Source organism: Hippichthys cyanospilos, chromosome 10, assembly GCF_059441005.1.
Source record: "Hippichthys cyanospilos isolate Australia breed blue-spotted pipefish chromosome 10, RoL_Hcya_1.0, whole genome shotgun sequence".
NCBI lineage: Eukaryota > Metazoa > Chordata > Actinopteri > Syngnathiformes > Syngnathidae > Hippichthys > Hippichthys cyanospilos.
The window spans coordinates 711,168-738,174 of record NC_142378.1 but is presented as its reverse complement, the minus strand read 5'-3'; the positions used below and the strand labels follow the sequence as shown (position 1 = coordinate 738,174).

General features: G+C 40.7%; 3 protein-coding genes across 8 annotated transcripts in view; 2 read left to right on the top strand and 1 right to left on the bottom strand.

Moving 5' to 3' along the window:
• LOC148416449 (capping protein, Arp2/3 and myosin-I linker protein 3-like) overlaps positions 1 to 13,255 on the bottom strand; it is a 39,037-nt gene extending 25,782 nt beyond the window's left edge. For all 5 annotated transcript variants that reach the window (XR_015867023.1, XR_015867025.1, XR_015867024.1 and 2 more), the window contains exons 1-15: positions 13,030 to 13,255; positions 11,377 to 11,471; positions 6,287 to 6,337; positions 6,160 to 6,219; positions 5,498 to 5,619; positions 5,309 to 5,403; positions 4,879 to 4,949; positions 4,331 to 4,404; positions 4,162 to 4,237; positions 3,992 to 4,080; positions 3,032 to 3,126; positions 1,310 to 1,396; positions 1,094 to 1,203; positions 934 to 1,011; positions 770 to 846 (exon numbers count right to left, since the gene is read on the bottom strand). Coding sequence is in view for 2 of the 5 variants with exons in the window: in XM_088426145.1 (XP_088282271.1) it covers positions 770 to 846; positions 934 to 1,011; positions 1,094 to 1,203; positions 1,310 to 1,396; positions 3,032 to 3,126; positions 3,992 to 4,080; positions 4,162 to 4,237; positions 4,331 to 4,404; positions 4,879 to 4,949; positions 5,309 to 5,403; positions 5,498 to 5,619; positions 6,160 to 6,219; positions 6,287 to 6,337; positions 11,377 to 11,471; positions 13,030 to 13,087 (1,238 nt within the window). In the remaining 3 variants the exon portion in view is untranslated. The remainder of the gene's footprint in view (positions 1 to 769; positions 847 to 933; positions 1,012 to 1,093; positions 1,204 to 1,309; positions 1,397 to 3,031; positions 3,127 to 3,991; positions 4,081 to 4,161; positions 4,238 to 4,330; positions 4,405 to 4,878; positions 4,950 to 5,308; positions 5,404 to 5,497; positions 5,620 to 6,159; positions 6,220 to 6,286; positions 6,338 to 11,376; positions 11,472 to 13,029) is intronic.
• On the top strand, positions 12,928 to 20,850 carry LOC148416448 (high affinity immunoglobulin gamma Fc receptor I-like). 2 transcript variants are annotated; one of them, XM_088426149.1, is made up of 9 exons: positions 12,928 to 12,980; positions 14,052 to 14,270; positions 15,026 to 15,064; positions 16,296 to 16,598; positions 16,908 to 17,210; positions 17,276 to 17,536; positions 17,619 to 17,657; positions 18,312 to 18,390; positions 18,583 to 20,850. In XM_088426149.1, the coding sequence occupies exons 2-9, from the start codon at positions 14,240 to 14,242 to the stop codon at positions 18,731 to 18,733; spliced, it is 1,206 nt and encodes a 401-aa protein (XP_088282275.1). In that variant the 5' UTR covers positions 12,928 to 12,980; positions 14,052 to 14,239; the 3' UTR covers positions 18,734 to 20,850. The 2 variants fall into 2 exon arrangements, with proteins under 2 accessions (XP_088282275.1, XP_088282276.1); XM_088426150.1 differs by lacking the exons at positions 12,928 to 12,980; positions 14,052 to 14,270; positions 15,026 to 15,064 and adding an exon at positions 15,403 to 15,455.
• Positions 19,787 to 26,381, top strand: LOC148416447 (GTPase IMAP family member 8-like). The gene is made up of 6 exons (XM_088426147.1): positions 19,787 to 20,113; positions 21,152 to 21,859; positions 22,063 to 22,749; positions 23,194 to 23,961; positions 24,041 to 24,175; positions 24,601 to 26,381. The coding sequence occupies exons 1-6, from the start codon at positions 20,098 to 20,100 to the stop codon at positions 24,741 to 24,743; spliced, it is 2,457 nt and encodes an 818-aa protein (XP_088282273.1). The 5' UTR covers positions 19,787 to 20,097; the 3' UTR covers positions 24,744 to 26,381.
• Positions 26,382 to 27,007: the final 626 nt, after the last annotated feature.

Genomic DNA, 27,007 nt, shown 5'->3' with positions numbered 1-27,007 from the left:
AGCGTGCATAGCAAACACACTATTGTAGCTTGACTCGGAGTTTGATTCGATCCGCGATCAAGGAAGTTTACTCACGCTGTAAGTCAAATCAGCTTTCACCTTTGAAATGAACTGGAGTGACTTTCATCTGTTTTGGCATCCTGACAAACTTTTTTTTTGTTTAACTAAAAGAAAAAAAAAAAATCACTATTTACATTTGTAAAATATAAATGTCAAATCATTACAATCCTGACCAAAAAAAACTGTAGTAAAATGAAGTGAGGTTTACCAGGGATGTAATTATCAGGCATTTGAGGCTAAAATAGACATCAAGGGTTGAAGAAAAGAAGGTGTGCTAACGTCATCTTGATTATGAAATGAATTTATTCTTCTCATTTTGAGAGAACATTTCTCATTGCTCAGTGTAGCAAACAATCACAGCTCAGAAATGCAATTTTAGACTAGTGGAGGTGCATAGGACATATTTTTTTTAAAAATGTGGGTGCTGAATTCTTTAAAGAATGAGGGAGGTATACAAAATTTCTAAAAAAACAAAAAAAAAAGTATTTAAATGCTCATGTGAGCATATATATGATAGATTGATAGATAGACAGACCATGCAGCTTAAATTCACCACAAACAGGGGTTCACTACACTTACAGCCCTCCCCCTCCAAAAGTGGAGATTCGGCTCAATGGCAGAATGAGAGGAAGTTGATAAGATGAGATCAATGAGATAAGAAGGAGAGTAAATAAGGTCTCAGGCCCTTGTGTTGAGCCATAGAACTAACCTGTGGGAGAAGGAATTTTTGGAAAGATTGAGAAAGGAGAGATCAGCGCAACAGCCCCTCAGAAGAGCCCCAAATAGCTACGAAAGACAGAGGGGAGAAATGGTTCAATTGGAGCGGACCATGGAGGCGTTGCTTTGGAAACCTTTTGATTGTTAAAGCCTTACTGAGTCCACAGCGCAATCTGTGCCCGACAGATCCAAATGCACCAGGCAGTTGGGCTGAGACAAGAAGAGATACAAGCTCTGCAAAAAACAGAAAAAATAGACGTCACAGAAGTTTCGAGGAAAAAGTGGCCCGTTCAACAAACGTGCTACGCTCCCCGACCGAGGCGTCGTCCCCAGACAGCACGCCGGGGTTCTTGCTCAGGTCCAGGTGCAGAAGCGAATTGGAGTACTCGTCGCTGGAGTTCAGCGCCATAGAAAGGGAAACCACTCCTAGACGTTTAAAAAGGTGAAAACGAGAAAACCTGCATCAGGAGGACTTCATTGGAATCCTAGAATGATCGCATGATAAAAAAAAAAGAGTGAGCTTTACACAAACCTTTGGAGGTGAGCGAGGTCTTGGAGAGGTTGAGGAGACGTAGACCCTTGCTGAGATGACACATCTGCTGGATCAGATTAGCCACTCCTGCACACATGGAGTGAAAGAAGTTCAAGCGTGTACCATGAAGCTCCACTAGCAGTGCAGTGCAGTAGAATTGTACTCGTACAGTCCTTCTTCGTTCTCCTCATGCATGAGCTGAAAAAGAATCCCTTTCCTCATTTTTTGTATCTAGTTTCTTACAAATGTCTAAGAGGTGAAATTGACAATGAATTAAGCAGCAAAATCCACTTGTTTTTAGCCATCCGGGGGCAGCCATTTTGTCACTGTTTGTCACTTGAAAATTACATTATAGTTGCATTCGGCTCAGGAAGTAACCAATTTTGGTTCAGCTCATGAGCATCAGATAAACAAACTCAGAAAACAAGTGAGCGCTGATTGGTTCTTGCCAAACAACTGTAGTGTTATTTTCAGTCAAAGGCAGATGAATATATAATATTGAGTCTTGTAATTATTACGAAAAAAAACAAAACATAGGTGAGATGCATAAAAACATATATACAGTATTACACAAATGCAATATTAATCAGAATGCAGTATTTAGACTTATTGGGTCATATACAACATATTGCAAGTTTTGTTTATATGAATTTCCCTATGAAAAAATGTTTAGAAAAAAAACTTGAGCAAGCTACAATGACAGTTATCATTCCCAGCTTTGCCACAAATTAATGTATATTTTATAAAATTGCTGACACTAGTAGCACATATATAAAAGAATCCTCATATCTCCAAAATAATCACTTTTCATGAGAAGATAGCAAATTTGTTCAACCCTTTGGATTGCATTGTGAAAACAATAATTGGAAAAGCAAAAACACTCACACATGTGAACTGACCAAATAGATTTTTGGAAATCTATGAAATTCACCATAATGTGACATATGACGTTTTGGCCCAACATTAGCGTTATATCAACTTTAAAATTGCTAGTAATGGCTATAAAGGGACAGTGTGCTTAATGACCAAAAGTATGTTTTAAATATAACCGTAGGTCTAGTTATCATAAAATGATATTACATGGCGGGTGGCACTCCTCCGGAGGCTGCCGCGTCTGTTATAGCTACGGACAATGGTAAATGCAGTACCTCCTGCTGTCTATCATGAAAAACTGTCTAAATTTTACACATTGTCCCTTTAAGATGCTTCCATTTAGAAGAAACAAAAACTGCACTAAAGTTGCATGCAAACACGGACATGTGTTGAATACTGTTATCCACACAGACTAAACCTATCACTTTAACGCACAAAAGTAGATCTCTTAATTAAGGTTTATCAGTTCAGAGCTGGGAATACATTCCACCAAAATAAATAAAGAAATGCAAAGAGCTGATTTTCGTGTCTAGTGATCCGTGAATACGTGAGTCATTTCTGAACATTGTGTCATCTAATCTAGCCTCCTGTTCAGCCAGTCGCTCTCACATTAGCGCTCACAGTCACAGTCACACGACGGCCGGTGGCCGAGGCATCCAAGCGTGGTGGCGGTCGCCTCATCAGGAGCAATTAGCGCTCGGGCGTCTGGCTAACGGACACTTAGACGCGGTCCTTAGAGCCACCGGGGACTCATCGCTCCCCCAAATTTAAGTTGCGCCGGAGAAGCCCATTTGCTTGTCAAACATTTGATTCTTGTTAAACATCCGTGAAAATGGAAAACCCTCAAACCTTGGTTGTCCAGAGAATTGTGGGCCAGGTTGAGCGAGTGAATGACAGCGGCGGGGTTCTCGGAGAGCGCAGCCGACATCTTCTGTGGGAAGTCTCTGCAACACAGTATATTGATCCGAATCATCAACAATCTATGTGGAGAATTGCATGACATCATTATTGGCTTATATAACATTTAATCTCACAATAACTCTTAATTACTCACTACATCTGTCAGTAAATCCGATCCAATTAACTAAAAGAATAACTAATGATCCAAATTATCCCGCACCGCGCATCCAACATATTTCTCTCTCCTCATCTATGTCTCTATACAAATGAGGAGGCATGTGAGATTTTAAACGAATTTCTGAAGGAAAATCTAATTTAATGGTGCAGCGGCGGGCGCTATACAGTTTTCTTTTCAAATTAAGAGCAAATTGACTCTCAGTGCCAAACATTGGAAAAGGAACATTCTAGCGGGGCGATATATTTAGCATTTTCATTCACCTTACAAGACCAACAGAATATTTTGTGCCATGTCTATGTAAATATGGGTGAGCCATATGAAAGATTGACTTCCATTCTTCATTTAGAATTTATGTCGGTAATTGCTGTGTAAGTGTGGAAACACTGCCCTCCAATGGTCACAGTTAGCGTCGGTCTATTATTATTAGTGGTTTCGTTATATATTCTGTAAAGTGTTTTGTTACGGCTGTAGTTGTTGTGAATGTGTTTATACATAAATAAAGATGTATTGTAATCAATAAACCCATCAATCACTCATTCTGCCCAAACATGCACCTTTCAAAATTCAAAAAAATGCCTTCTGCCTTAACATTTAAGGAACAATCAGGGATGACTTTAAGAACTCGGCACTAAAGCTGAACACTTTTTTGCAGGTCAGCTGTAAAATTGATGTTAACGCTGCCTCTGGTTTAGGGAAAGAAAAAAAAAAGTTATATATCTGTTTTGGCTTACGATTTCAACCCAGCGTTCTCCAGAGTGATCTCTTCCAGGCTGGAGGATTTGCTGACCGTGTGCAGGACCTGCTCGGTCACCTCTGAGCCCTAAACACAATTAAGCATATGAACACGTAAGCTTCTCGCTAAACAACAAAACAATTCAGCCACGGATTAATTTTCACTTGCCAAACGCAGGTCTTTGCAGTACAGCTTAGTGAACCACGTGTTGTATGCCACCGATGCTACAATCACTGCCAGATCCCTGCAGGGGATGTCCGACAGGTATTTGTCATTTATTTATGTAGCTGTTTTGGATAGATCTTTTTTTTTCCTGTGTGTTTTTCCATAACCTCACCTGCTCTCAAGGTGGCTAAAGTCCATCAGATTGAACTCGCGGTTATCCTGGGAGTGGTAGATGGTGTCCACATCCTAGAGCACGGGGGAGACATTAGCTCATTCAATGCCAGGGACGTCCGGACATTCAATCCCAGATACTTGAGTGTTAAATCGATACTTAAGTACGTTGGGTACTTTCATTTCCAGATACTTAAGTATTAAATGGTCTAGGATTGGAGATATCTAGGATTGGATGTCCGGGCTCTTAAAATAACGTGAAAATACATTGTGGCCTGCGATAAAAAAATGAGTTTGACACCCCCGATACAGGCTAAAGAATGTCAAACGGCAGAATTTGTGTGTCCTTGTTAAAATAAAATAAAAATGTTGACAAATCCTGATCTTGACGATTCAAACAGGCCAGACTTTTTCACGTGAGGTATTTCAAGTCTTTAGCAAGTTCTAAAATTGCTGACGGGCCTGCCTCGAGTCAAGTCACGTGACCCAACTCCTCCAACCTCTGACATTACTCATCGCCTGTTGAAACATTTCAAAGCACTTACTTACCCACTGCACTTCCTCCTTGCAGCTGATGCCATTATAGTCGCAGAGTGCAGCATAGGTCTCTGAAAAGCCTCCTGAGGGCGGCAACACACGTCAGCAAGTCTTTCTTTCTTTGTGAAAAAGAACATCTGGAGACTAATTGTGTGAAAGATGACTTCCACTTGTATAAGTTGACCATAATTTGCATTTCCACAAAGTGGGTTTTTACTGTTTTGAGTGGGTGTTGTTATTTCTATCTATCTATCTCTCTATCTATAGCTAGCTGTCTTGCTAGCTATCTTGCTAGCTAAATAGCTCATTAGCTATCTAGCTAGCTACACAAAGATAGGACTTATGTAAGAGGAAGCGTGTACAGTATATAAAAAAACCCTTTTAGGCTATGTTGTGATCACTCTAACTAACGTATGTGTTTATGTAAGCATTTTTTTTTTACCGCACGCCCGCTGGGTTTCCACCGAAGTCTCAGAGCTGGGCGAATACTTCCTGCTGCCCTCGGAAAGATCGCTGTCGGAGTGACAGATGGACGGTCTGCACAGGTCAAGAAAACACGAGAAGAGTAAAGATGTAGAGCTAAGGGTCAACCGCTTATTATGTTTTCCAGGTACAAGCTGGCGAGTCTTACGCAAACACTGAGTTGTTGAATATCCGTGAGAGTGCATAATTGATGTGGCTGACCACGTGGTTGAGATGGTCACGTGACTCGAACCTCAGGCAGCAGGTGGACTTGTCAGTATCGATAATGACCTGCGTTGCAAAAAATTACACTGTTAGGTAGAAGAAAGGAAAGGAGAATGTTTGAAAAATAAACTTTAATCATAAAGAATAAAAAAGAAATAACATAGCAAGTACACATTTGTATTATGTTCATCCCATAATTGTTCCTAAAAGTCACCCCGTACTCATTAGATGCAAGCTTTTCATCACTTCTTATTTTCTACTTTAAATCTTAAAATAATAAAGGTTTGAATTCCAAGAAAAACATTTGGCTGTTTTATTATACTTTATCCAAAAAAAAAAATATTGCAAAAACCGGGAAAAATGTTCAATCAGCTGATGCTTCCTAATTTTAAAAACGCTAATATCGACCAATTAAATCAGCAGGCCACTTCGTCAGGGCCGTTTCATCGATAACCAGAGCGGTATTTTGCCCCCGCTATGTCCTAAAACACTAAATACAGATAGAACTTTCTATTGTCAGCTATTAAGAAACTATAACACAATAGTATTCATGGTTTTAATTCAATTAAAATGAATTTTTAAGCTTCACATTGTGTCAATACTAACCTGGTGATCTGGGTGTGAATTCAAAGCCCGAATCTCCAGAAAGTTAAACGTGGATTCAACCTGTCATCAAACGTTCAGTTAGAGAAGATTCCTACATTATCTGGAAAGGTATAGTATATCGTTCCACCTTGGCTGGAATCTTGGGCGCCAGGAAGTAGAGACGCCACGTCGCCAGCACCTGAGGCGAGACAAAGTTGTGGAGAGATTTACTGCTGAATCGCACCACCCAGCAAAAAAAAAAAAAAAGAGCCCCGAGAGTTTTAATGGTTATGATAGGACGGAAACAATGATCTGTACAATAAACAAGACGGTAAGGATGTGTCTCCTAGCTTGCTTTCTTTCCGTGTCCACGTATCGATCCGTCTAAAAGCGCCTCCATGTTGGGGGAGATGACTTCATGGATTCAGGCAAGGGGAAAAAAAAAGGTACGACTCACATTCTCACAAAAGATGTATCATTAGTGATATGTCTGGCAAGAGAAAATGTCAAAGTGGCTCGTATATCTGCACAAAGTGGCCTTGGGCTCGACAAGCCACCACAACCTTCCTACCACATTTACATTAGCGCTTTAGGAGAAGACATTATTTCTTCAGCCTTTGAGTCGTGAGATGTGTTAAGCTAGGAAAGCCAGACTCCGCTGCTACAAAATAGCAAGTCAAAAAACATGTAATACATACAATGTTTGGTGTTTTTCTTCAAAAGACTGACACTTTACAGCAGTGCCTACCACACTGCCACGCTCGGTCCTAACATGGAATCTTGAGGAGTTTAACAGCCTGTTAATGCTCGATCTTGTTCCGCTGGAAATGAAGGCATTTTTTCTTAAGCCTAAACCACTGTTCATCCTTCTACGTCATTCTACGGAGTCATGGTATTATAGAAGGGCATTTTCAGTGCACTAGTGGCTGTGAGCGACAGAGCTGTGCGGAGGCGAATGTGTGGGGGAGGGGCTAGGGGGTGAGCAGATGAATGAGGAAACGACTGAGACAGCACAAGCTAAGCCTGGCCCTTTAACAAAACACGCAATGCATTGTAGGAAAAGGGTGAGTACTGCAAATACTACTTTGTAGAGTTTTCTGATCGCCATTAACCATAGAAAACAAGGGAGCTGTAACATAAATACATAATTTAGATAAATATGTCTCCAGTGCGGCCTTTAATAACTTTATTTACACTTTTGTTAAGTTGATTTTTTTTTTTTTTTACTATGCTACCAGTCAGGTTCTCTCATGCCACGCAAAGCTAGCTTAGAAATTAAATAAGCTTATTTGACATACTGTAGTTCTAACCAGAATTGCATTTCAATCAAACCTTGTTAACTCCCGTCTTATATCTTGAACACAGCGGATAGAAAACAGAGCACACATCCATTCTTGTTTATGAGCGACAGCTCAAAAAGTCAGGTAGCATCTCGTGGGGAGTCAAAGAGGTCACTCTTTGGCAGGTTCATGCTCTCCACCGGCGGCAAAGAGCGCTGCCCTCTGCTACTCTTGCTCGCATCTTCTGCGCCGTCGCTCCCAATCATTTATTTCATACACTCTGAAGGCCCGGCTAAAACACTCCCTCAAGACCAAAGGCTCGCCCTGCGTTACCTCCATTACCAAGAAAAAATAGGAACTTTATTCTGTCACACAAACGCTACTGAACAAACAAATTAAACCGTTCAAATTTACTACTGTAAAACCAAATGGCGAAAATGTCCAATTTCTCCCATTGCTTTTTATGGGTGGAGCATGGTGACAAAATTTGCTTCTTCAATGGTGTGACAGGCTCAATGCAGTTTCCTTTTCAAATTAAAAGCAAATCAACTGGAAAATGAAGCGACATATTGCTGAACTGTCTTAAAGTGACACTTGTGCGTTTTTATTTTGTTAAATTTCATACAGATGCCCATTTTCATTAGTAACACATTTTTCCTAAAGTTTCCTTTTCTCAAAATGCTTTGCATTGATTAGGGGGTACTTGGCTGAAAAATATTTCACAGGAGGTACATAGTATCAGTGTTTTTGTGTTATATATTCTGTATTTACCTATTCTGTAAAGTGCATAAAAATGCGAGTCTTTGGGATTGAAGCAGTATTAATATCAATATTAATATCAATATTTTTTTCTTAAAAGTGCTGTTTGTGTCAGGCGATTCAAAAGCATTAAATTACATGTATTGATATCTGCAGTAACTCTCTTATAATCTCATGTAAGAAACTAAAACACTGTAGTTTTAGGCTATCGTGCAGAGACGCTTGAGATTTTAGAAGCACTGCCCTCCAGGATTTGTCTGACTGTGACCAAGTTTAAACTGCGTATGCGGGACAGAAGCAACTCAAAAATGAATATTTTATTGTTTGATGACTCTCCTAAAATCAACTTTACAAGGTCAGACAGAGCTTGATTAAATGTCTCGTGTGTAATGAAGGTGATTAAAAAATTTTCTTCAACCACTGTAATCAAGTCCTCCAACTCCATCAAGGGCATTTTCATGTTTTCTCTGTGCTTTGGAGAATTTTTTAAAAATGGAGGTTCTTACATGCATAACAATGACGCTTAGTATGACGCAGGACTGCATAATGAATCGGATTTTAATCGAGATCACGATATTGGCTGCCACGATTAATTAAGATGATCCTCGGCGATATTAACATTTAAAAAGCCTGCTATCGTACATGGAACGTTAAGCACTTTGTCATTCTACCACCAGGGGGCAATGTTTCCCACATGTTTGCGTGACGAAAGCATTGGCTTTTCTCACCTTAACACTATTTTCCAGTGTGAAATGGCGTTGAGTTTCTCACCTGATTCCTAGTATGTAGAGCGCAAGCTTTCAATTGAGAGCCATTTTGAAAAACTGAAAATGACATCTTGACTGCCAATTGATTCAAATTTGACTCATAGTTTTTTTCCTTGGTTTGCAGCAAGTAAGTTAGCTGGGTGTTCCAAGTTTTTGGCATGTTTTTTTTTTTTCATTATTATTGATTTTATTTCTTTATTTTAGTTTATTATTATTATTTGTAAGTATCAAGCCTTGAAGCCTTGTTTATATGCTGTTTTTTTTAAAGGGCTTTTACATAGACATGTTTGACCAAAAATGATGAATAATCATGATTTGAATATTGACCAAAATAATCGCGATTATCATTTTGGTTATATTCGCGCAGCCCTCGTACGACGCCGCGTTTTTGCGAAAACCGCCACCTGCCGGCTTTTTCCGTGGCGAGAGAGGAGTCTGCTTCCGAACATGCACGGGAGAGGCATGCTCAATAGCTAGACAGAGTCCATAAAGCCCGATTGTATCACATTACAGTAATGAGTCGGCAGTCGGAGGCATAGTTAAGAGTAAACGGATGTGAAGCGCGCTGACGCAGCGGGGGGGACATCATTACTACTACTACAAAAAAAAAAACCCAAGTCTTCCGAACTCGTCGGAAGACTTTCATGTCGGGACGCGAAGCGCGCACGGTAACCTTTGGTACGTTTTGATTCATCTGACTCGGCACTCACATCCACCCACCCGATGTTCTTGTGGATTACCAACACGACACTGAAGCGCATTTAAAAATCCCCGAAGCAACGCGACTGATCAAACTCGGATCGAGCGCTAAAGTCTACTACGTGAGGGCCCGGCAGGAGCCGCGTAACACAGGCTGTCCTTTAAAAAGAAAGCAGTAAATGAGAGGCGCTTTGGAGGGAGGTTATTGGAAGGATTTTTTCGACGTATCAAAGTGCGTGGAAATCAAAGGCTGCGCATGCAGAAAAAAAAGAAAAAATTAACCCCCTGCTCTTGCCACACCATGAATCATTAACACATCCACAGAGAAGCGAAAGCTGCCAAAAGCCGGACCCGCTCAGACCGGGATAAAAGCTCATTGGCCTATTTGCACGACTGGGGCCGCTGTGAGTTTTCAGTCATAAAACCAAAACTGATTGAACGGGGTATAAATCTTGATCTGAATCCTTTGCTGCAGCGGATGCAAAGCCTCTGCCTTTTTCCTTGCCAAGTTCATAGCGGGCGAGATGATTGCCCCAGATTGAATCTCGATAAACTGGCGCTACTTTACTCCAGCAAACCCCCAAAAAAAAGAAACCTTGCATCTCTGCCCCATATTCACAGATGAAAGTGCCCCCCGACTGCCTGTATTAGGGCTGCGGCTATAGAGTATTTTTGATATTCGGATATCCCTGCAGAAACTATAAGCCGGACTATAAGACACAACCTTTGTCTCATGATTTGAGACCTGCGATTTATCTGCAGTTTTTTTTTTTTTTTTTTTTTTTTTTACAGAATTTTCTAATCAAATAGTGAGTACCATGTTTTTCGGACGATAGGCCACAACTTTTTTCTCATGATTTGAGCCCTGCGGCTTACATTCCATTTGAACTTATCTGCAATGCGTGTATCTGTTTAAGGTGTCATTTTATGAAACTATAAAAAAGATCTGAAAAGATGTGACTCAATGTCTCTGCTCAAAAACAGTTTGAAAAATATAGTCTTAAAAATATAAAAATGATCATGAATTGACTAAGATCTTGTATAAAAGTTGTATAAAGTTTTTGACATGTATCATACGTGGAAATGATATGATATATGATATGATACGATATGATACGACACAATATGATACGATATGATACAATGTGATATGATGCGATACGATATGATTCTATATATGAATTTTGTGCAAAGTTTATATGTTCATGAAAATAATCAATCAATCAATTAAAGAGAGATTGAATAAGACGCTATAAAAATATGAATTTAGAGTTTGAACTGCAATTTAAAGCTGTAGTATTCTGTTGCTGTTTTGTTGAAAATATCCATCAATGCATCCATTTTCTATAAATATGTTGGCGTTAAACATGCAGACAAGTTCAGTCTGCTCAAGTTGGATGTTGCTGTAAGCAGGCAATTAAAAAAGGTTTTAATTAAAAGAAAATGAAAAAACATCCATATCCCATGCATAAATATCTGATGTTAACAGCTGTGGCTTAGAGTCCGGTGCATCTTTTTTTGTTGACCTTTTTTCTCAATATTTGCCAATGCGGCTTATACACCAGTGCGGCTTATGGTCCAAAAAATACATTAGTATTTGCATGAAAATAAAAAAGATATGCAGTATATATTTCTGCTTAGTCATAAACAACCCTAAAAAAGTGGTCTCAAGTTTGATCTTGGTCTCGAGACCAATTTTTACACAAGCTTACTGCTGAATACCAAAAACTTACCAGAATCCGATCCTCAGTTTTGCCACTCTTAGTGTCGAGCTTAATTCCGCAAATGAACTTGATGGTTGATTTCTCGATGATCTTTCTGATACTGTCTGTGGATGAAAAAAGGGAAGAAGTGTCATTAGCCACTTAAATTACAATATCACAAAATGTATTCGGTGCCAGCTAATTTCAGGCCCTCCTTTATGCTAACACAACTAAACAATGTCAACAATGTAAATATTTTTAGCCAAGGACCTCCTAAGCATTTTTAAGGACAAAAAAAGACTTGAAACAGAGTCATTTGCTAACTTTGGAAGTACTGAACAAACTTAGTGGTATTATTAGGCGTATTATATTTCGCAACTTTAGAACATAGATCGTGTAACTTCATCTCTTTTATTTCTGGCTCGTCTGCTGGAAAATTGAGTCATTAGTGACAGATGTACACCAGTACAGAACAAAAACAAAAGCATACAATGTCACTATAAAACAATTAAGCAAAAAGATGCTTCATGTTCTATTTAATTTGCTCTCAATTAGGAAAGAAAACTGCTCTGTTAATGTCACTGCATTCAAGTAGATTTGTAGACTGGCATCAGCAGACACTATAAAAATCTTACGCACCCATGAAGTGCCTTCAGGGTACTCGTAAACACATTTGAGAACCACTGGGCTGTAATACACATCTGAAAATGGGATTTTTGTATTCAAGTTTGGAGTCAGAGTTTGAAAAATTTGCTTATGCATTGAAAAAAAAAAAAACATTAAATAAGACTAGCAGATACCTGCAGAAATCCTCTCGCGTATGGAATTGTCTTCATTCATACCCAGAGGTACGATTTAGAGATTTACGTTTTTGAAATGTGGCAGCATGCAAACTGCGGTTCCAACTTGGGACTTCTTAACTGTGAAGCAGATGTGTCAACCGTATTACCCTTCAGGGGACTTAATGACAGAAATATTCAACTGACAGCAATGTCACCCCATTTGACAATGGCCGCTTTCGACGGCCTTGTGCCAGCCTACGGGGGGTCCCCCAACTCCGGAGCAGCCCACTCCGTTTTTTTTCCAGGAGGGTGGAGGGCGATTTGAATGAAGCGATGCTTGATTCTATCATCACGGTGCGACTCTAAGAGCCATTAGAAGTAATTAACACAGCACCAGCCAGTCTTATTTGCGCTCACACAGATACGATTGTGAAAATAGCAGAAACAAAATCTCAGAGTATTTCAACACTTTGGCCTTGCTAAGGTATTAGTGCTGACAAGATGCATTGAACATCTGCCTTCGAGCACCCCCTCCCTTTTTTCACACAGTGGTTGCAGAAAAAAACAGAAAGGACACACTTTAAATGCGTCTAATCAGCTGGAGATGTAATAAATCGCTCCCAAATGATCCTGACCTCTTTTATTAATCCAAATTTCATCCCGTGCAAGGGGGCTTTATAATCAAGCTGCTCGTTAGGCTCCACGTTCTCCCCCTGCATGCATCTGCACACGCATGCGAAAAAGATGTCACGCGTAACAAACTGCGTGTGTTCGGAGGAAATGGGAAGGGGGCGCGGACGATGCCCGATGCGAGCCAGCAGCAAGGCGGAGGAGCAGGAGGAGGAGGAGGAGGTAGGAGGGCGGGGGTTGGTTTGGGAAGCAGAACCTCAAGAAGACCCACCTGTGATGTCCTTGTTCACACTCGCGAAGCCAAAAACGGTGATCTCCTTAGCGGCCATGGCTGCAGCGGCTGGCCCCCTTGCTCCTTCTTCTCCTTCTTCTTGTTCTTTCTTCTCTGTTGGGCGCCCTCTTGTTATTGCTCCTCAGTCAAAACAATGGTTGCTCTCGCAGGCATTCCTGCAGCGCGTCCGAGCTTCCCGGAAGAAAACCTATGGATTACGGGAGGATGGATGTGAAGCGAGGGAGGGGAGGGGAGGGGAGGGGAGGGGGAGAGGGGAAAGGAGGGAGGGGAGAGGGAGTGAGGGAGGGGTTACCTGCGGGTGATTATCAAAGTGAAAGGGGGAATTTAAAAAATGCGTTCACATTTCGGACTACTCGTGTTCCTGGAATTATGACTTCGCAGGAGACCTTTCGATCATAAATCATCAGGAAAGAATGCAAGCCCATTTTCAACATTTTAAATTGAAATATACTTTAGTTTGAAAATTCACAACGCTCACACGTGTTGATCGGTCAATGGTAAAGATTAAACAATAAAACGAAGGTCGCAAAATGTGTGATTTATGAGGAAAGAGATACACTGGACAGGTGCTACACAATTAAAAAAAATATAATTAATATTTTTTTTCAATCAATTTAGAGCACACGTGTCACACTTAATGGAACAATGTGTAAGATTTAGACCGTTTTTCATTCAGCATGAATAAACTAAACGATTCAATCAATGCAAAGGCCAGGATGTCCTCGAGTGAGCGCAGTAGGATTTAGTTTAGTTCAAATGAGTCAAAATACAGAGCAAAATCAAAGGTCTACTACTGTGGACACATTGAATAGGCTGTTCTCAGTTTATATTCTGTCCTCTCGTCTTCAAGTGAAACTCATCAAGTAAAATGTGTAATTAAATCTTAATTTTTGATTAAAATAAACATTCAAAGTGCTGTTGAGGTTCTTTAACCCCATACCTCCCTGCTTCGAGTTTTTTCTTTCTTATCTGACGCTCCGCCTGTTTGCTGTTTGTCACAGGAAGGAAATGTCTCCACCAAGATGTCCATCTCTAGCTGTTGTGACTGCCCACTGTCATTGCCTTTTGCCTTATATCGACGCTCCCAAAAATCAACACATGAGATTGACAATATATATATTTTTTTCATCAAATACAACTCTCCCCAAATCTGACTTTTTGTGCAAAAGATTCCAAAACGTGGAGCAGAATGAATATTATCCTCATCTCATCATTACTGGGTGAGTAAAAATGTCCTCCTGAGACCCGGTTTCTTCATTTGTGTCCACAGCAATGGATATCTGTTTTTGGTCTACACTGTCTCTTTTGACTAATGGGAGCTACTGTTCAAAGTCCTAGTGTGCTCAGTAGAGGACATCCTGGCCTTTCTAGAGATGTCTCATGTGTTTGCAATTCCATTTTCTGTTCAGCTGAAACAAAATGGACACAACAGTGGATACAAATGAATAGGCTGGTTGTCAGGAAAAGTTATTTTATTGAAATGATACTCTTTTTTTTTTTTTTTTAATTCAGCCTTCAAGCAAGGTATTGCCAAAAACTGAGTGTGTGTATGTGTTTGTTTGTGTGTCATAAGAGAAAAGTAGACAGAGGAAAATACAGCAAGTACGCGCACATTCCTGGCACTCCCATGGGGACAACTAGTCCGTGTAAAAGATTCATTAAGGAGTGAGAGGCTGTCCTGCGTTACATCACATGTGTAAAAGGCTCACAAGGATCACTACAACTGTGTGTGTGTAAGTGTGTGTGTGTGCAACTGGTCCAGACTTAAGAAGCCCTGCAAATAAAGCTTTAAAACATAAAGCAAATTGAATTTGCAGAGCTTTTATGACAACTGGAAAATCAGTGTTTGGCATCAACATGACATTTATTTTGCAGTTATTTTTTTCAATACTTAGTCTTTTTTTCCTCTTTGAAATTACACAGTATGGAGAAGCTCTGTGTGGGCCTGTGAATGAAACAGTTTTCCTTGTTTCAGGTGCAGCAACATTTGTACTTCTTGTCGCAGCATCTCAAGGTAAGAGCAGAAACTAGAAATTCCCTGCGTCATTGAACTGCTTGTAATGGCAGCGAATGAAACTGATAAAAATGGAGCGTATCATCCTGGTTAAATGTTCACAATATAACAATTTGTAAAAAAAAATTATCGTAAACAATTTTACTACAACACAGAGGTGCCTTAAGATAGAAGTTTAAAAAATAACAGGATCAAGATAGTTCTATACATGTGACGAAAAAAAACCGTTTGTCCGATGTAAGTTAATACTTGCCCTCTTTGACCACTAGGGGCGGTATATTAGTGTAAACTTGAACTGCAGACAAACAAGGAAGAATAAACTTTGTATCAAGTAATTAAGAAAAATGAAAATGCCGTTTTATTCAGGATAAATGCTCAATACTTATTGTCTGTGAGTACATTAATGTTGTATTGCCTGTCTAAACGTGTTGGTCTACTGCTCATGTTTAAACACCCTTTGACTTAAAACCGTGTCTGATGATGCAAATTAGATTGTCAACCGAGTTTCGCGTTGTTAACATTAAGCTAAGTGAAGTTTCGTTTTCACACAACGTGTAATTTCATTTGTTTCGCCTGAAGTAAACGCCAAATGTGAGTGGCAATAAAGCCTCTTTTTAATTCATCGTTAAATATGTGCCAGTTTGTTTTGGGTTCACAAGTAGCTCATACCTAAACTAAAACTTATGAGCGGGTCACTCGTATCTCAAGGCACGAATCTAAATATGATCCCGGTGGCTCATTTCATTTTTTGTTTGCAAGAAAATTACATTTACATACTAGCAAGGAAAGTATAGCTGTGAACTTTCTATAGGAATTCACGGTATTTGTGATCATTTATGGGAAATTAAATTAAAAATGCATGATAGTTTGTCACTGGGAATTTAGAGCTTAGGCGGGGCTGTTTGGGAGGAAGTCACAAATTTAATGCAAATGAAGTTGATTTCCTTCCCCGCATTGTGCTTCTTTGGGTCCCAAGGACATTATTCAGCAGTTCTGAATTTTAATGAGAAATGACCTCACTTGGTTAAACAGCAAATAAACCAAAGAAAAACGTGTTCAAAAATGTATTTTACTAATGTGGGAATTGTCCAACCTTGAGTATTTCTAAAATTGCCCGGCATGGCCATTCCGCACCCCTTTTTACCCCCTATTAGACATGCATTAGCCTTGTGTGAAGGATGTCCTAGAATCTCACTTTCAACTTTGAGTCACCATCAAACTTTCAACCCAGAGGACTGGAAGGTCACCGTGACCCTGTGGCCGCCGGGGACGAAGGTCTTCCTCGGCGAATGTGTGCTTCTGCGCTGCACGGTGGAATTCAATTTCACTTTGGAGTGGCGCTACAGCTGGTTCCGGAATGAGCCCGGTGCCTCCCGGATGGAGAAGAACCTCCGACACCTGCTGTCCGGCGCCAGCTACTCCATCACCGCCGCCACGAGGGAAGACGCCGGGAGGTACTGGTGCCGGGCCCAACGCTCCCACGATAATACCACCGTGCAGCTCCTAAGCAGTCCGGTTACACTGATTATATCAGGTGAGTAAAGCTTCGCTGGCGTTGTCACAGTGTTTTGGCAACCGTTACTGACAGCCAAAAGTCAGGAAGATGTCTCAATGAACCTTTTGACACACTTGGAGGCGCCATACAACTATGAAATCCATCCAGTCATCCGTTCTGTCAAGTACAATTCTTGTCAGTGAGGCTCTGGCGGTTGAGCAGACGGGAAATACCGGTTCAGAAAGTAAAAAACCTCCCACATTTTACACCTAGGTGTTTCCACTGTACTGTTAGGGTAAGAAATTCATTTGACAGTCTTTTGTGTGTGTGTGTGTGTGTGTGTCTCAGAGCTGTCTCCACCCTCATTGAGTCTGAGCCCAAACAGCAGGCAGATGTTTGTAGGGGAGACCTTTACATTGCGGTGCCCTGAGACCCTGACTAACTCCTCTGCTTGGATCTTGAGACAAAGCTCCACCATCCACCTGACAAAGACTGCTGATTTCAAAACCGCTGCATGTTTATCACAAGGCAGTGATGTCAAATCAGGCACATCTCGCACTTGTGTGATCTCTGCTACGAAGGGTCACAGTGGGCTGTACTGGTGCGAGGGCGCCGAAGGCCGCAGCAGCGCGGTCGGCATCATTGTTACCTGTGAGTCTTTACAGAGATATAAACGTGGTAAATTGTCATTTTTCTGACTCGTCCTTGTCCCTCAGCTGGACCGGTCATCATGAGGACCCCCGCCTTCCCTGTACCGCACGGTAGCAGGATAGTCTTAGCTTGTTGTTACCGCAAAGAAAACCGCACAATGACTACGTTCTTCAGGAACGGCATCCAAATGTCCAATGACACTTCTGGTCCTGGCACAGAAACAAAACTAACCATTGAGAATGTGACAAAGGTGCACGAAGGCTTTTACAAGTGCGCGTCACAGGATGGAAAGCTGGAGAGCCCGCGGAGCTGGTTAGCAGTCAAAAGTAAGACATCGCCACTTTTGGATTTTCTCCCATTTCACTTGATATACTGTATGGTGGTGGTTTTTTTGGGTGTGTGTTTTAGGCAACTCATCTGTGGATATGACACCTGGTTCCACGACTGGTAAACTCGTCAATACATGTACTGTATGTAACTGCTTCTTCTAACTGGGAATCAACAGATTATCGACATTGACATTGGGAGATCCCTGAACGTTTTATTTTTATTTTTAGAATTTTGCAACAAAGATGTAGGTTGTCTAAAACTATGGTTCTAAACCAGTTTTCATTGATGTATCCCCAATGTTTTTTTTCAGCCAATTAAGCCCTAACTAACCATAGGATAAAAAAAAAAATCTCTGGGCATATTTTATTCAATAATTCCAGAAAATAGATTGTGTGCATCATCTGTTTTATTTTCGGCTTGTCCTCCAAAGAACGAGTCACTAATGACAATTTGCATCTGTATGAAGCTTAAAAAAATAAAAGCATACAAGGGTCTGCAAAGGAGTTAGGAAACTATCAGGTAGTTGTTTCATGTTACAATTAATTTGCTCTCAATTTGAAAAGAAGGCTACACTTAATTCGACTGCATTATATTAGATTTGCAGACCTGCGAAAGCCCTTCCAAAAATGTGTGTCATAAATTTCGATGCAATATTAATCTGTTTACTGAACGTTGGCTCCAGATATCGGTTATCAGCCACCTTGACTAATACTAATAATTGATGTTGGTATCCGCCCTGAAAACATGATCAGCGTGGCTCTACTTCAACAGGCTCCTGGAAATGGGTGGTTGTTTCGTGCATTCTGATGACCTTCATCCTGCTTGCTATCCTGCTAATTCATCACTTCAGGTACAGTAAATGGCATATTAAAAATGATGATCTTTGACCTCTTCTAGACAAGAGCTCTTTAGTTAATATGTGACAAATGAAAACCACAAAGTGTATGTTAATAGAGAAACCGACAACCCCCTGATAGTGTGTAAAAATATAAAGCATCTCCAATCAGGACTCTCGCTCACATTTTTAATAATTCCTTTGAAGGTATAAAATGCTTTACATGCACAGCTGTTGGACAGTTTCTGGAGAGGAAACTCCTGTAGCCGGTCTTCCTGCCACCAAGCAGGATGTGACGGAGGTACAGTGGGATCTGTCCTGGATGGAGATGTCCAACCTGCTATATCCGGGCAAATGAAGGTCCCCACTCCACTCTGTCATGGACTTGAAGCTAAGTAATATGCAGTAAAGGACAGAATGGTACAATATAGGGTATTATTTACACTGATTTCATCAACGGCCTAATTTTCAAATGACTCAATTTGAATTTTTGCAAGAAACACATTTCTTTCCAAATCAATATTTGATGCCATCTGGACATTTGGCCAATTTGAATTTTTGTTGCTGATTGCTTTTTGATTTGTTGAGCCTCCTTTATTTGATTTGGAATTTTCCACTTAGCGACGCACTTTCACTTTCAGCTTGTTCCTTGTACTTAATTGCAACGATCGTTTTTACTGTGTCTTTTTACCCTTTGGCAGAGTCTTAGTTTTGTGTTGGCACTCGACCCCATTTCAGTGGTGACTGTAACTGTTGCCCAGTTTAATGTCCTATCAAGTGCACTAGCAGAGCGGCACCTGCAAAGCTTGCAACTTGGTTATCGTGCGTCTGCAAGCTCTGCAGGAGCCTGATAACGATCCTGATCATCAGATGAGTTGACAGATGGAAATATCTAAAACATGCAGAATAATGGCCCTCGAGGTCCTGACTTTGACACCTGTTGCATAGTGCCTTAATGTGGTAAGTAAGCAGTTGCATGTCTTGTTTGAATCTCCTTGATTCACCAACGACTTTTTGTACCACTCCTGTATCATTTAAAAAGGGACTCCGTCAAAACTTTTCTCGACAATAATAAATTCTATGCGGCTTTCTTAGTCCAAACATCGTACTGATTAATATTAAGTTTGTACAATACAAATGAATCAGGGAAATCTCGGGGGCGGCCATCCCACTTTCTGTAGACTGAAAATGACGTCTCAGTTGCTCAAGTAATACCTAATCATGACTCAGCTTGCAAAGTTCACAACACATTATGAATCAGAATACAGCATAGAACAAAGCAATGTAAAGAGAATTGTTGAATGAATGCCTTAACAATGGGTCAATAAAATAATCATTCATAGCATATAGTGATCATATATATATACATATATATACATACATATATATATATATATATATATATGTATATATGTATGTATATATATATGTATGTATATACTGTATATATGAATGCACAAGAAACATGAACAAAAGAATCAAATAGAAAAAAACTGACCTGACAAGATTCTTCGCTCTCATGACGGGAAACACCCCCTAATCGTTACTGAGTGAACAAGTTGTTGAACAAGGAGAGGTAGACTGCTGTCTATCTCCAAACGAGCGCAGTACCTTACTTTTAAACCGTTTACGGGAAAGAAAAGAGAGATTGGCCAGAATTCCTCGCCGTGGACTACAGCTGACATTTACTTTCATTTGGGAGTGATTTCATTTTTACAAAGAATGGCAGATGAGGAAGGTGAGTTTACTCCCTTACTCATTCATAGACATGACCTTGTCAACATGATAGCCATGTAAAATTTTTGCTCTTACTGTGTTTTCTTTAATTGTGAAAAAAAGAATCTGATATTCACATGTCTCTTTTAAGGTATGTTTTCTTCCTATTGTTGGGCATAACCACTGACAAACCCGTAAGACCTGAAAAACCAAAGCCTTGTTGATTACAGTCAGCAGAGCACACAGACTCATTTGATGTATTAAACAGACTAACCTCTGTTTAAAAAGTTGGGGGGACACAAATCAATCAGAAACCGTATCCTTTGCTTGATGAGTACGTCATCAAAACCCAATAAACAGTCAATGAGTGAAAAGTTTGCATTGCTGGCACAAAGAAAGGCCATGTAAGTGAAAGAGTGTAATTGGCATTCTTTCTGTTCCAACTGAAACCTTAGTCTATTGGGTAGGGCTGGAAAGAACCGAGTCTTTCACTTCCTTCTATTCTTTTTGAACACGATTCAATTTGCTGTCGTTAAGACTTACAATTTTTCTTATACTGATTTTCAAAGCCGGTGGTCCTTTGTGCTGTCTTTGATTTCATTTTGTATTAATAAACATGAATCAGTAAAGACAAAAGCCATTGCTTACCTAATTTTTTGTGATTTTTTTTAACCTTATGTTGTCAAGGTTCCGTGATTATACACTGTGTTACAAAACAGTAGAATTGTAAATAGTATTAAAGTGTGCAATTTGGTTTCATTTTTACTGGTTTGCTGTTTTTTTACTTGATGATTTTAGGTGATGTAACTAATCTAAATGATTGAAAATCATCAACAGTAAGTGATAACACATCAAGAGGAAACTAGCCCAGATTGAATTTGCTTGCTAGCCTTCCTTAGCTAGCGCTCCATTTAGCTAGCTAGCCACCTGCTTCCAGATAGATAGACAGACTGATAGGCTATTGAAAAGAGAAATATTAGCTCTATAGTAAATAGATTGATTTTATAATTCTGCTCGATCGTGTTGATCAGCTATAACGTCAAGAATTTCTGATTCCCAGGCATGCAAGACCTGCCCGAGAGAAGACTGGTCATGATCGGGGCTAGACGGGATGGGAAAGGCTCATCGGCAAACACCATACTGAGAAAAGAATTGTTCGAGTGCGGTCGCATTCGAACAGCCCAGTCCGAAGTCAGACATGAAATAGTGCAGGGCCGGCGCCTGGTGGTGGTAGACACTCCGGGATGGAAACATTCTTCCCTCAGAGAGATGACCGAAAGTGACAAGCAACAATTCAGGCTCCACGCCTCCAAGTGTCTGCCCGGGCCACATGTTTTTCTCCTCGTCATAGCCACAGATTCCAGTTTCTCCTTCAAGCAAAGAAAGACCATTGAAGAACACATGAAGATGTTGGGGGATCGAGCGTGGGGGTTCACCATGGTGCTGTTCACCTTTGGTGACTATCTGGGCAGCAAGACCATTGAGGAACACATTGCCAGAGAGGGCGAAGCCCTCATCTGGCTGATTGAAAAGTGTCGTGACAGATACCACGTCTTCAACAACAAGGACAAGAGAAACTTGTCGCAAGTCACGCAACTGATGGAGAAAATTGAAGAAATGGTAGATGAAAACGGCGACGCTTTTTACAGGCTAGACCAACTGATGATCGAAACCATTAAGAAGAAGCAAGAAGAGGTAGCGCAGAAGGCTGAACAGAGATTGAAGCGGGCTTTGGAACAACTAAAGCAAATGAAAATCATCGCCGAAGGTAAACGACCGTCTCTGTTCATCATCTTTTTCCACCCCCGAGGCGACTTGGCATGCTCCTTCCGTAGCTGTTTCAAAAAAGCCATATCCTAATCCTAGCTCGTTAATGGTACGGTCGCTCAGAAGCACTTACGCTATAGTCTCGGAGGTAGTAACTCGAAAATAACCATCTCCCGTTTTCCTTTCTTCTTCCGACAAATGTAGGAATGAAACCCATCCAGAAACTTCGTATTATTCTCCTGGGCAGTCGCTCTGTCGGCAAAACAACCGTAGGGAACACCATCTTGGGAATCAAAGACCAGGAAGAAGAAGTAACACTGTTTTCCCACATGCGGCAAGGCTCGGTGGGCAGGGTGGAAGTAACCATTGTGGATACGCCGGGTTGGCAGAAAGGCTACTCGGTGTGCGACACCCCAGAAATGATCAAGGATGAGATACTCCACAGTCTGTTCAAGTGCAGCCCGGGGCCCCACGTCTTCTTGCTGGTGATTGACGCAGATGCTTCCTTTAACGCCGAGCACCTGGATGCGGCCGTCACTCACGCGGAGCTGTTCGGGGAAAACGTGTGGAAACACACGCTAGTTTTGTTCAGGCGCGGCGACTGCCTTTTCTCACGTAGCATCGAAGAGTACATCGAGGGCGAGGGCAAAGCCCTGCAGTCTTTGGTAGACAGATGCGGGAACCTATATCACGTACTGGACATCATGAGCGAATATGACAGAAGTCAGGTTGACCAGCTCCTGGAGAAAATCACCCTGACTCTGGCGGGGAATGCGTCGCAACATTTTACGCCCAATCCGAAGATGCTGGAGGCCCTGATGGAGAAAGAGAAAAGAGTGGAAAAGGCCGTCCAACTCCGAAATCAACTCAAGACCACCAGGCCGGCGAAAGGTACTTATCCTGTCCTAATGTCTCAGGTTGACAGGAATGGCGTGTTTTAGGAGTGTGCATCGCTTTGCAAAAGATGATTCTGTATAGTTTTTGATGCGTGGGGTGGGAAACCATCCAAAGACTGTTTGTTTGGAAGTGGAACAGTTTGATTCTGTTGGACTCAGAGCTGGTGCAATCATATGATTCAATGCATTTGCATCTTGTAAACCAAAACCACAATTCTCAGCCAAACCTTTTTTGCTCCTCTTTTTGTTCCTTTGAAGATTTCTTTTTCGAATACACACAGTATCTCCATATTTCAAAGTGGATCTTTTCTCATCTTTTAAATGAAGCGGCATTTCAGTGCCAAAAACGTCTTGATTTTTCATTCACGTCTGGTTCAAACTCCACGGTGTTTGCGTCAAACTTAAAAAAGTAACCTTTGAACCTTTTCTCACCTCGCAGATGCTGCTAAAAAGTTGAACGAGCTGAGAATTTTGATACTTGGCGAGAGTATGGCAGGAAAGACAACCGTAGCAAATTGCCTCCTGCGGTGCAGCGAGTTCCCAACCCAACCGGACGGCCGCTGCATGGCCAATCACGCGAACGTCGCCGGCAGGCACGTCACAGTAGTCGACACCCCCGGCTGGTACGCGGAATCGCAGTGCACCTTGCAGCGGGACCGAGAAATAGCCCGCAGCGTGACCCTGATCCCTCAGGGCTTCGACGCCGTTCTGATCGTGATTTCCTTGGATGTTAAATTCAACCGGGCCAGCCAGGACGCCCTGGAGGATCATCTCAAGCTCTTTGGCGACAATATCTGGAAGCACACGATGGTCCTGTTCGCAAACAAGGACACCTTGGGAGACAGAACCGTGGAGGACTACTTCGCCAGGGAAAAAGAGCTCAGATGGTTGGTGGACAAGTGTGCAAATAAATACCACTGTCTGAACATCGCGGAGACATCCGACGCCAGCCAGCACCACCAGCTGTTTACCAAGATCGAGGACATATCAGGAAAAAACCAGGGCCGCCTCTACCACCCCGCAATAAATGACATCTACCTTAGGATTGACGAAAAGTTCCAGAAAATAAGACTAAAACAAACAGTTCAACATGTCATAAAGCAGGCGTTACTGAATAAAGAGCTACAGCTGTTAAAAGACCACAAGGAGGACCTGGAGAAGCTACACGAGGACATACGGGCCATTTTTACGTCTCCTTTGGCATTGAGTGAGTATTCTTTAATTTTATGATCGGCCAACTTGATATCCCTTGATTTTCATGTTTGGTTGATTGTTTTTTCAAACAGGCACAGGTGGCAAGCCCAAGGGCAAGAAGAAGACTTTGCTGGGAGATATTGAAAACCAGATTGACGATCTTAACAAGAAGATTATGTTGTCAATGCAAAATCTTCGGAGCAGCATGGACTTCGGAATCCCCAGCTGTACGTAAACGTAGTGTGGATGTTAGCGTTTTTGTTCGTTCCTTTCAAAATAATACCTGACACCTCTGTGTGTTAACACAACAACTGTTAGCAGGTAGGGATTTGAACTACCGGTATCTTCTTTTTAAATAATGGCTGATCTGCAGGACTTTTTTTTCTACCTCAGGGTTCTTTCTCTTCAGGCCGGTAATTTCATCTCTAAATGCATAATTAATAATGAAAATATTCATTTTCATTCTTGATTGATTGTTGATTAATCAATTAGTTATTGCACTTCTGTTGTTCAAATGAAACAATTTCAATAGTCTCCCTTTACTATTTAGCAAAATAATAAGCATGCATTTAAATTGTTACCTCACATATTGTATCAGTCCAAACAATGTCATCAATGCATATGCATTAAAATGTGACATCCTCATTTGCAGTGGGTGGATCCATCCAAGGGATGGATAAAGTCCCGGAATGGCTCTCTCAGCTTCAACTCAGCACTAATCAAGATTCTAAGATGACCATCAACTCGGAGACATCGGGATACGGATCAGAAGTTTCTTTTCCATCATACAACTGAGCTACGTGCTGTCACTGGTGTACCATTTGTTGGGGAACGCATTCTGTTCTTGATTTCACAATGCAAGTTGCGTTGCACGTCTGTCATGTCCTCCATCTTACTCCCATATTCCAAACACGTGCATGTGAGGTTAATTGAAAACACCAAAGTGTTTTTAGGTGTGCATGGTTGTCCATCTACTGTATAGTGTATGTGCCCTCTTTTTGGCCGCTGACCATTCCAAGGTGGCCTGTTGGCTTGTGTCATATTTATTTATTATTACAGTCTTCCCTTGTTTTGTTTTTTTTATCTTACAGTTAAGTTTCCTTAATAAAACCCTGGCTACCTTTCTTTCCAGTCCCAAGTGATCTCCTAACTCATAGTACGGAGGTTGAATAGGCACAAACCTACTCCTTTGGGCACAAACTTTTTCTTTCACAACACACTACGCACAGTGCGCTGGAGCATTGTGAGCCGCCCATAACTCTCCCCGCGGCCACCAAACACTACCACTCCCCTTCGTTCCTCACAATGGCGCAGTGGTTTCGTTTTAAGCGAAAGTGCCTTCATTGGCAGTTGAACAAGACCGAGTTTTAACAGGCTGTTAGATTGCTTCTACCTCCATGTTAGGACTCGGTGTGGGAGTGTTATTGCAGTAAATTGAGGTGACTGTCTTTAAAAAAATAAAAATAAATAAAAAAAATACACTTAGCGCGGATGCTGCAAAAAGTGAAGCATGAAGTGGGGAGGAAACACTATATAATTATTATTTTATCTGTGCTCATACAGCATTTATACACATGGAATCTTTGAGAATATTGCTAGAATATTGCTTAAGCAAAGGTCTTAATTCTGGCTTTAAATATTCATGCTCTGTAAGTATCAGTTTACTTCTGTATTGAATGTACAAATATTTTCCATTTTATTCATGCTCTATAAGTATCAGTTTACTTCTGTATTGAATGTACAAATATTTTCCATTTTAAAAACGATTTGTTGGAGTTGTGATTATTTTTAGTTATTCAAATTATAGTTTTATTGATCAAGGCTAGTGTATATAGTGTAATTTAAACATCTGTATTTTGGATAATGAGCAGAGTTGGTTAGCATGTTATCATTACATCTACTTAACGCCTAAACAATAGCACATGATTACTAAATGACATTGACGTTTTGACTTCACTTTTATTAAAGAAAATAGTGTAAGTCAAATTTCAGGTGCATCAGAAACTCACATTAGCATCAAAAACATTGTTGAATGCCACAACTGTTATAACTGTTGAGTAATAAAATAAAAAGAAGAGTGTTTTGAACACATTTATTTCAGTTGAAGATGGTTGTAGTGACATATAAGCACCCTGTAAATTATCTGTCTGTGTTATTTGTCGTGTTTTCCAATTTGTTTGCTTGTTTTGTGAGTCTACTCTAAGCTATGGACAGAAATCAGCTTCCTGTTAAATGCGGTGAAAGCATCTCTTCAAGTTGTTTTAGTTTTTTTTTTTACCTGTGTACGAATGTGTTCATTGGCCTCGAGCTGAAAAATAAATCTTCAGAGCACCATATTTGCATCAACAAATGCCACTAGAAAGCGCCAAAGCACAGTTTCTTTTCTAGTTAACGTGGTTTTGTAATTCAGAAAATAAAATATTTTTTCCCAAATATCTGCTTCCAGGCTTCTCGTGTCACTTACCGCTGGATATAGACTCCTCTTGAAACATAGTTTTGTAGATTCTAAATTATGGATACTCACTTAAGAAAAGTTAAACCTAGAACAATAATACTGGAATTGTACAATTTGTCCCAGGCGTTTTAATAAAGACTCAAGACTCATTTTTATACTTGTAAAACAATAGAAAGGTCTTGTTTTTTTTTTCAAGTAATGAAAATAGTGATTTCTTTATTATTCGTAACTATCCAAATTTTTGACGACGTATAATCCACGTGTGCATCATGCAAATTGGATGTCACTTCGTTTGGATGAGCAGGACTACCGCCAAACTACATGAGCTATGCTGACAGAAAAAAAAATCGGGGGCGGCAATCAGTTATCTTTATTTTACGGTTAAGGGGATTCCGTTTTACGTCATATTTAAAATATACTCGAAAGGGGAAACCCCGATTCTTCACCTTCCAGAGCACACATAGGACCACAAAAAAAACGTAATCGCACAGAATTGAATCGCAAGTATTTGGGTCCATTGTAGGATATTTATGGAGTAGAGTGGGACTCTACAATGCTCTGCAAATGTTGTAGCAACATGAATGATAGCCTCCACTAGAGGACA

Bases quoted from the DNA above. Each gene is read 5' to 3' on its own strand.
- LOC148416448 (XM_088426149.1), top strand. From the start codon at position 14,240: ATGAATATTATCCTCATCTCATCATTACTGG. The intron at 15,065-16,295 runs GTAAGAGCAGAA...CTTTCAACCCAG, and splicing joins TCTTGTCGCAGCATCTCAAG to AGGACTGGAAGGTCACCGTG. The intron at 18,391-18,582 runs GTACAGTAAATG...ATTCCTTTGAAG, and splicing joins CTGCTAATTCATCACTTCAG to GTATAAAATGCTTTACATGC.
- LOC148416447 (XM_088426147.1), top strand. The intron at 21,860-22,062 runs GTAAACGACCGT...CGACAAATGTAG, and splicing joins AATGAAAATCATCGCCGAAG to GAATGAAACCCATCCAGAAA. The intron at 24,176-24,600 runs GTACGTAAACGT...CCTCATTTGCAG, and splicing joins GGACTTCGGAATCCCCAGCT to TGGGTGGATCCATCCAAGGG.